General features: G+C 53.9%; 2 protein-coding genes across 2 annotated transcripts; one reads left to right on the top strand and one right to left on the bottom strand.

Annotated features, from left to right (window-relative positions):
• Window positions 1-390: 390 nt before the first annotated feature.
• On the bottom strand, window positions 391-3,844 carry LOC147150665 (uncharacterized). The gene is made up of 4 exons (XM_086055062.1): window positions 1,365-3,844; window positions 1,158-1,261; window positions 907-960; window positions 391-843 (listed from the first exon to the last, which is right to left on the bottom strand). Exons 2-4 carry the CDS (start codon window positions 1,233-1,235, stop codon window positions 583-585), a joined length of 393 nt encoding a protein of 130 aa, XP_085911188.1. The 5' UTR covers window positions 1,236-1,261; window positions 1,365-3,844; the 3' UTR covers window positions 391-582.
• Window positions 1,381-8,605, top strand: syt4 (synaptotagmin IV). The gene is made up of 6 exons (XM_086055051.1): window positions 1,381-1,750; window positions 2,784-3,247; window positions 4,439-5,097; window positions 5,617-5,940; window positions 6,012-6,135; window positions 6,250-8,605. Exons 2-6 carry the CDS (start codon window positions 3,211-3,213, stop codon window positions 6,567-6,569), a joined length of 1,464 nt encoding a protein of 487 aa, XP_085911177.1. The 5' UTR covers window positions 1,381-1,750; window positions 2,784-3,210; the 3' UTR covers window positions 6,570-8,605.
• Window positions 8,606-8,884: the final 279 nt, after the last annotated feature.

The following is an 8,884-nucleotide window of genomic DNA, read 5'->3' as shown; positions in this document are numbered from 1 at the left end:
CCAATTTTCATTAGCGACACATTGCGCAACTTTCACCCGTTGGACCGGATTTGTTGTTTGATCAAATCGTTCCTGGTCATTGCTCCTGATGACTTGAGTTTAAAAGTAACTTACTTGTCCGATGACTTGCTTTTAAAGGTCAAATACAAATAGCCACTGGCTTTGCCAATACTTTGCTGGAAGGAGAACGTTTGAATTAAAAAAAGACTTTCAGACTTACCTCAATCGTGTAGACGCGCACGCGCACGCGCACACGCCCACGCCCACGCCCACGCACACGCACACGCACACGCACACACTTTGTCTAGAGAGAGAGAGAGAGAGAGAGAGAGAGCGCCTAGCGGCAATGATCTGCTATTGTTTTCCCCGAAAAAGAACAGACACCGCAGATGCAAGTTTTGCAAACTTGTTCAAAATCAACGCAGGAAACCTTTGAAAAGTCCAACTTGAATCCGACAAAATGGCAGCCAACGTTGAGTAAGGCATTACCCGGTACAAAGCGTTACCGGCGTCGCCGTCGGTGAGCGCCTTCAGCAAATATTACGGCCACACTTCACTTGGTATTCACAACGGGCAAGATTGTTAGAGTTCAGCGTGAAACTCCTCCAGGACTTTCAGCCGCCGCTCCTGAACATTCACATTTTCCTCCAACAGCGCGATCTGGGCCCTTAAGCCCGGCCCCTTGTCCACGACGGACTCGGCGTTGTCCACCAGGACGTCGATAGCCCGCTTCACTATCAGCAGCGACGGGACACCTGGCGTCCGCTTGTCCAGGAAGTCCACGGCTGGCTTCAGGTGTTCTCGCAGGACTCGCCCGAGGCCAAGCAACGCCTCGTGCTCCGCCTGTTGGCACGAAAGACGCCTTAGAAAAGAGAAAGACACTCACGCAGCCAGAGTCGCTCACACCTTTAATTCCTCCAACGCTTGCCGCAAAGCTTCGAGGTTCTTCTGCAAAGCTTCCTGGAACAATCAGCATACAAAGAGGCGGTGAACATTTGGACTTTTGAGCGCCGGACGCTTGGCGATGGGCATCGTTGTTAATCGCCGGATGCTCGCGCATCGTTGTTAATCGCCGGAGGCTCGCGCATCGTTGTTAATCGCCGGAGGCTCGCGCATGTTGTTAATCGCCGGAGGCTTGCGCGCGCCTACCACTTTACCTTGTCAATCAGCGAGTGTGCGAGGCCGAGCAGACAGAGCAGCGTGACGGCCACGTAAAGGCTTCTGGTGACTGCCATTGGTCTGGTAGATGTCTGTCGCCGCCCTGAAAAGAGAGCGGCGCGCGACGGTCGCTCGGTGAGATCGATGACGCTTCCCGGGGCCGCTACCCCGGCCCCGGGAAGCGTCGTCGATCTCGATCAACTCACGAGACTGTCGTTGCTGCGCGGCGGATGCGAACGCCGAATGCCGAAGAGGCGGCAGGTCTCAAAGTGATATAGTGCGCCGGAGTTTGCCCCGCCCCGCGGAGCAAAACTCACTTTTGTTTCACCAGAAACAAACACTTCAACTTCCAAGGTCACAATTCCAAGTGCTCAATGGCTCGACCGCTGTCCATTTGAGTGATCGTTCTGTCGTATTCCAAAGATCAGATGTGTTTGTTTTTTTAGTTCCTCGTTCGTTTAGGCGGGTCTTTTCGGGAACTTTGCCCTTCCCCTCGCCTCGCGTTTCCTGGTCTTTTGTAGCGAGTACGTGCGAGCCGTAGTCCACGTTGGCTTAGTGTCACTTTATCTTGCGCGGGTATCAGGCTTATCAGGTGAGTCGGCCCTTACCGAGCCCTTTTGATGTTTCGGTGTCACGAAAATCCTAGCGGGCAAAGCGGTCCAACAGCTCTGCCATATTTTCCCACTCAGTCCGGGCAGTGCAAGGCATAATGCTGGCCAAAGGGAATACCGTACACAAACGTGCACTTCTTTCTCATGCGTTTGCCAGTGAACGGCCAATCGGAGCTGGCACCGTAACGGCCCATTCCGTCAAGTGGCATGGAACAAAAGAACAATGACACAACGATCGTAAAGGCTGCTTCTCGCTTCGCTTTCTTCCCGCTCGTATTATGCGTCTTATGCGTTGATCCAGGCTTTGTGTGCATTTGACTTCATGAGGCATGACTGCGGATGACAGAAGATAAGAATGCCTTTGTTGATCCCACAGTGGGGACATTTTCATTGCGATAACCAATGAGCCACGAGGTTCAAGTATCGGTCGCTGCGGTGTGAAAGTATGGGATCATTGACACCGACTGCGGGAATCCAATGTAGCTTTGCCACTCGTGTTGATGGCGTCCGTTTGCTGTCTACGTTGCAAATGGAAGAATGGGCCGCTCCCTCTAAATTGTTGGGCTGCTCTCCTGGGTGAAAAAGAGGAAACTAATTCAACGCCGCTGCCTCAGCCGCAAGAGGCACGAACGAGGGATTTCTTTTCTCCAGACATTGGCGTGATTTTGCTCGTGTAAAATGTCCGCTTCGTCACATTAAACACTGCGCTAATTCGCCGCTCTGCCCGATCGATTGTAAACAGAAGAAAGAAAAACCAGTCCTACTTGGAAAGCACGCGAAGTCGCGGCAGCTACTTTGGAATTTTCCATTGAATGGCCGAAGACTGCTTTCTGCTTGGCGAACGCTAGATGTCAGCAAGGACCTGGTGATAAAAGCGCCCGTTGCCTCGTCTACGTCACTTTGTCCCGACCTTGATCGAAACGTAGTCCATATCATAGTTTACATTCACAGGTCAATTCTACCGTGTAGTGGAGCATAATTTAATTGCTGCCGTTACGTTACTATATTTCACAGGCATAGGTAGATGGACGAAGATGCAATTCAATCATTTGAGGGCCGAAGCGATGCGAGGCAGCCTCCGTCACCACTGCGTCAGCACGCCGATGAGCTCATGATGATGGAGGGAGGAGGATGACGAGAATGAGGGAAGGAGCACGGGTGGGCTGAGGGACACGCACGCACGCACGCACGCGCGCGCGCCCACGCACGTTCCGACGACAGCGGCAGAGCAAGCGAGAAGGGAACAAACAATAACCTTCTTCTTCTTCTTCTTCTTCTTCTTCTTCTTCTTCTTCCCGCTTCCCATGATTGACTTGCGTCCTCATTCCTCATTTAGTAGAATCCAAGCTCCCACACGTCTACTCCCAAGTCGGGAAAGCCAACAAAGCAACAAACAAACAAAGAAAACGAAAAAAGGATTCCAGCACCTCGGACAGCGACCATGGCGCCAATGACGCTGGAGGATGGAGCCCAGCCTGGTGAGTCCGCTTCCTTTGGACCCTTTGCCGCACCCGACCACCGCTCAACATTTTCTTCGGATATCAAAATGGCTGCGGCGCTGCTGTCTTTTCTTTTGTGACCACATGCGAGCTCCATCCATTTGTCCGACTCCAATCGCTCAAGTGAAGCAAGCCGACCAAAATCTCAGCCCTGTGCATTGAGTGGGCTATTGTCGGGCTGCGATTGTGCGCTCTAGGGCGGGGCAGCTCATCAACAAACATTCAAAGCGGTCCACATGCGAGGGACGTCGCGTGCAAATGTCTGACAAATACATATTCGCGTCAGTTGGCCGGTCGCGTTGCATTTCTTCCTTTGCTGGCCGCAGAGCCAGAAACGGACGAGAAATTGCAAAACGGAACCATCGGCGCCGAGAAGGCCTCGCCCTCGTTGCGTTGAGTCACAGCAGCCGACGAGAAGTTGCGCGTGAAAAATGAGGATGAAACGATGGGGTGAAAAGTGGCCACGATTGACGCGCTCATCACTCGGGGGGCGCATAAATGCAAATCCCCCTCGCGTGTGACATAAGACGCTGCTTTTTGCCGCTTTCGTCACGCTTCCGTGTGAAAAACATCCGTCCAAAAACATGACTGCTGATGTCTTGGCAGGATTAGTAACAAACAATCGACGCTGCGATCGGTGACGAATCGCCGTCCCGCCCGCCCGCCGCCCCCCCCCCCCCCTTTTCATGGCCAATCCGCAAAATGATCAACAAATGGCGTCGTCGAAAAAGTTTCTGTCCCGAAAGCCGCGTTCCAATTGGTGCTCCTTTTCAAAATACAGTTCCTCTAAAATGGCTGCTTCAAACCAAAATGGCCGTCCTTCTGAGCAATTTCGGGCATAGCTGAACACTTTTACTCCAATGGATAAGAAGTCCGAAACGTTCATCATCGACATAGCGCACAGCTTACCGTTTCCACTGTCTCGACAACATGGCGTTAAGAGGCGGGAATAGTGCATTGCACGAGAAAGGAGGCGCGAGCAACGGCGTCACAACGAAAGGCCGCTTGACATCTGAATATGTACGGTATGGCAAAGATTCATGAGCGCGCTTACATTTGTATGGGCGCCGCAGTCGCCGGCTGCAATTTGCACCGGGCGTCGCCTTTCGCTGCCCCACCGGATGTTCGGAGGATATTTCTCATGATTCCCGTCCTTGTGCCGCTCTCCAGTGGCGGTGCCGGCGGGCGTGGCGGTGGTGAGCGTCTTTGGCCTGATCTTCACCGCGTCGGCCTTTGCGTGGATCTGCTGCCAGCGCAAAAACGCCAAAGGCCAGAAAGCGCCCCCGTACAAGTTTGTGCACATGCTCAAAGGCGTCGACATCTACCCGGAGAGCCTCGGCGGCAAGAAGAAGTTTGCCGCCACGACAAAGGAAGTCAGCGAAACGGACGTTAACGGGAACTGCCGCGGCGCGGCGCCGCCGCCGCCGCCCGCCGCCGCCGCTCCCGAGCTGGCGTCCGGTCCCGGCGGCTCCGGACCGCCGCTGCATCTGGAGCTGGAGCAACGGGACCTCAACGGCAACTTCCCCTGCACCGAAGCCTTTGGCCAGCACAAGGTACGCAGCTCGCCTGACTTGGAGCTGCCCTGGCCACGCGCCGGCTTTGGCCGGCCCGGCGCCGCCGCCGACCGCCGGGAGGAAGTCCCCTCACCGTCGAGCGCCCCGACCCCGACCCCGACCCCGACCCCGACCCCGACCCCGACCCCGACCCCGGCCCCGGCCCCGGCCCCGGCCCCGGCCCCGGCCGTGCACGAGAGAGAGGGGAGGCTCGGCACCCTCCACTTTGCTCTGGACTACCAGCCGGAGAAGAAGGCCTTCGTCGTCCACATTCAGGTGAGCCTTTGCGCCGGCAGCACTTTGAAACTTTGAAAGCTTCCCCGCATCTCGGCTGGACCGCCGCGATGCGCTTTGGAGTCGGCCGGCCCTCCCTCAAACATCTCCGGTTGGTGAGAAAATACTGCCGCTCGCCCCGCCTCAATTTAAGATTCCGTTTGTTTTCAAACCGCAAAACGGTCTCATCCATTCTCAGCCTTTCCTTTCCGAGCCGCTCGGGCCGCCGCCTCGGATCGGCCGCCCGGCTTTTCCCGGCGATAGCCGAGCGGAAGCGGAAGCTCAGACTCAGGGTGGCTCGGGCGGCTTTTTTGCGTCGCCGGTCCCGACCGTCGCAATAGGCTCCCGGCGCACATCTGTCGATCGTTCAACTCTGTTTGCTTCTTCCTCGGTGTGGCACAAGGATGGAGACCGGGGCCCTCGTCCCGCTGTCTCGTTTCTTTTCTTTTGCTTTCGACTGTGGTGCTTTGCGTTTGTTTTGCGAGAGCCCCAGAAATCTCTGACTGCTCGATTTGACTCCAGGAAGCCCGCGGCCTGAGCCCGACCGATGAGCAGTCCTTGACCTCGGACCCTTACATCAAGCTGACCCTGTTACCGGAGAAGAAGCACCGGGTGAAGACCAGAGTGTTGAGGAAGACTCTGGACCCGACCTTCGATGAAACCTTCAGCTTTTACGGCATCCCGCCGCCCCGCGTGTCGGAGCTGGCTCTCCAGTTCATGGTGCTCAGCTTCGACAGATTCTCCCGGGACCAGATCATCGGCGAGACCCTGGTCCCGCTCTCGGGCGTCGACCTGTCCCAGGGCCGCGTGCCCATGAGCAGGGAGATCATCGAGAGGAACGTCAAGGTGAGGAGTGCGCGGCCAGCGTCCGACATTGTACCCCGCCATCTTTACTTTTCCTCGGGCCGTCTTCGCAGAAGTCGTCAGGCCGAGGCGAGCTGCTGCTCTCCTTGTGCTACCAGTCCGCCAGCAACACTCTGACCGTGGTGGTCCTCAAGGCCCGCCACCTGCCCGAGAACGACAAGCGCGGACAAGCGTCAGGTGCTGTAGCTGCCATTTTGCCCACCTCACTGATCTCCGCGCGGCTCGGTCCGCTTTCTACTCATGCGCTCCCGTTGTTGCACGTGGCACGGCTTTCTCCTGCTCCTTCCGTAGATCCCTACGTCAAAGTCAACCTGTATCACGGGAAGAAGCGCGTGTGCAAGAAGAAGACCCACGTCAAGAAGTGCGCCCCCAACCCCGTCTTCAACCAGCCCTTCACCTTTGACCTGCCCTCCGACGAAGGCCTGAGAGACACTGGCGTGGAGCTGCTGCTGATGGACTCGGACGCGGGCAGCTCCCGCTGCCCCAAACCGGTCCTTGGGCGCCTGCTGATGGGCACCGCGGCGGCGGGCACCGCCGGCGAGCACTGGAGGGAGATCTGCGAGCACCCCCGGCGCCAGATCGCCAAGTGGCACGCCATGTCTGAGGATTAAGATGGCAGGATGCGTGCCGGAGGTCTCATCCGGCTCGACCGATAGAGCGACTGAATGATCAAGGCGGCCTTTGGCGTCCGGCTAGCCTTTGGACGGTTGTGGGGGGGGCGCGATGTCATCAATCAATCAATCAATTAATCACTCGTTCACCTTGGAAGTTACAGCCCTACCTTGACTTGCGAGTACCCCAATTGACTCCTTTTCCAATTCACGAGGCATCGCTTGTAGATTCTTTTTTTGCATTCAGTTGCTAGACAAAACCAGGACTACATATACACTATATTGCCAAAGGTATCTGCCTTGACTATATATATATATATATATATATATGTGTATTGTTGCTGACTGTCGGGCGGAGTCCTCACGTCTCCAAAATGACTACTTTTAGGGAAATGTACAAAAAACAATTGCGGTTCTTCATCTTCCCAACTTCTTTTTCGCAGGAGCCATGAGCGATGCAGTAAATAAAGCCGACGAAGCAGTTTATGAATCTGGACATTTTACCTTCGTGGCTGACCAGTTCCTCCTGCATTCAGATATTTCAGTGGTCCTTTTTTTATTTGATCTTATTTTATAAATAAAACAGGCTCACTCAAATGTAGTCCACCTCGCTATTTTCACTCGTTATCGGCTAAAAAAACAATCGTTCAAGACGTTCAATCTCGAGGCATCATAATGCTGCGCGGCTCCCGCACAGCGGCGGAAGAGGCAGACTTTTAGCACACTCCCGGCGGGGGCGGAGCCAGAGGCTGGCCAATGGGTGGGCCTGGTAAAATCAGGGTGGGCCTGAATATTTCTCTCACTGGGCACAATCCTCCTATCCCGACACATCGTATATTCACATCAAATGACAAACTGAATCATATGAAGTTCAGATCTTCGTTAGACAACCACAATTATGCCGTTCTTAATATTCCATCAAATAAAACAAAAAACACAAACTGCAAATTGGAAAATCATTTCATAAAAATGTAACAGTATATCTTTTTTTATTAATCTCACTGGGCGGGCAGTCTGTCGACCTGGGTGGGCCCGTGCACAGCCAGGCCCGCCCATGGCTCCGCCCCTGCTTCCCAGACCATTCCATCGTTCAAGGGAGCGATTCGATTTCAAACTCTTTTCAAATTCAATTGGCTGCAATAACAGACAACGCGGAGACAGACCAATAGTGCGGATTTGCGAAAATCGACTGGTTAGCACGTCCGCCTCACAGTTCAGAGGTCGCGGGTTCGATCCCGGCTCCGGCCTCCCTGTGTGGAGTTTGCATGTTCTCCCCGTGCCTGCGTGGGTTTTCTCCGGGCACTCCGGTTTCCTCCCACAGTCCAAAAACATGCATGGTAAGTTGATTGGACTCTCTAAATTGCCCCTAGGTGTGATTGTGTGTGCGGTTGTTTGTTTGTCTCTGTGTGCCCTGCGATTGGCTGGCAACCAGTTCAGGGTGTCCCCCGCCTACTGCCCAAAGACAGCTGGGATAGGCTCCAGCACGCCCCGCGACCCTTGTGAGGAGAAGCGGTACAGATAATGGATGGATGGATGGATGAAATATTTGGACAAAATGTTGGCAATATAGTGTACATTTTAAACGAGCCCAAAGACTGTCGCCCAACAGGACCTGGTTACATCGTTCAGGTTGTCATGGTAACCGTGTGCTTAAACGTCTCTTCATCTCTTCCTCTTTAAATTGAGCTTTGCCTTTTGACCAACAGCAGGAAAAAAAAGGTAAAAAAAAAAAAGGCCTTTACTTATTAGAATGAACAGTGTTGATTTGATTTAGGAACTTTTTTTTTTACTCCTCTGGGTGGACCTGTGGAACACGTTTTGTAAGTGCTATTTCATATCAAGCCTAAATTAGGTGGCGTGAGCTCGGACTGTGGTGGTGATGCGTCACGGCGCGAGGATGTTTGTGCAGATGTGCGCATTCCAATGTTCAGCGTCTGTGTTTTGTCCCTTTTGTGTGAGTGAGCGCAAAGACAGCCGAAATGAAATGTCAAATGTAAGTACGCTCAAATTAAACTGATCAAGTTATGACAAACGAATGAGCTTGTCTTTCTTTGCCCGCTCTACTACACTCAGTGGTATGATAGAAAGCCTTCGTACCAGACGGTCCTTCCTTGGGACGCAAGTTTAAATCGTTCCATGGCCACGTTTGTCGCACGGAAGACATCTTGCCGCATTGAAATAAATGGAAATGCAATGAATCTGTTACAGGCCTACGTTGAAACGATGCTGATTCTGGAACGGATGAACGTGCACACGACGCTACAGATGCGTTTTGCTAGTCGAACGCGGCTTGCTCGGTCCGACCAATCAGAGGA

This window comes from Filicampus tigris, chromosome 2 (genome assembly GCF_054856515.1).
Source record: "Filicampus tigris isolate MCC_2025a chromosome 2, RoL_Ftig_1.0, whole genome shotgun sequence".
Lineage (NCBI taxonomy): Eukaryota > Metazoa > Chordata > Actinopteri > Syngnathiformes > Syngnathidae > Filicampus > Filicampus tigris.
This window is presented reverse-complemented; position numbering and strand designations above follow the sequence as displayed.

Coding starts and splice junctions, on each gene's coding strand:
- LOC147150665 (XM_086055062.1), bottom strand. CDS start 1,235: ATGGCAGTCACCAGAAGCCTTTACGTGGCCGTCACGCTGCTCTGTCTG. Junction 961..1,157: donor CACACTCGCTGATTGACAAG/GTAAAGTGGTAG, acceptor TGATTGTTCCAG/GAAGCTTTGCAGAAGAACCT. Junction 844..906: donor AAGCGTTGGAGGAATTAAAG/GTGTGAGCGACT, acceptor TCGTGCCAACAG/GCGGAGCACGAGGCGTTGCT.
- syt4 (XM_086055051.1), top strand. CDS start 3,211: ATGGCGCCAATGACGCTGGAGGATGGAGCCCAGCCTG. Junction 5,098..5,616: donor CCTTCGTCGTCCACATTCAG/GTGAGCCTTTGC, acceptor ATTTGACTCCAG/GAAGCCCGCGGCCTGAGCCC. Junction 6,136..6,249: donor CAAGCGCGGACAAGCGTCAG/GTGCTGTAGCTG, acceptor CTCCTTCCGTAG/ATCCCTACGTCAAAGTCAAC.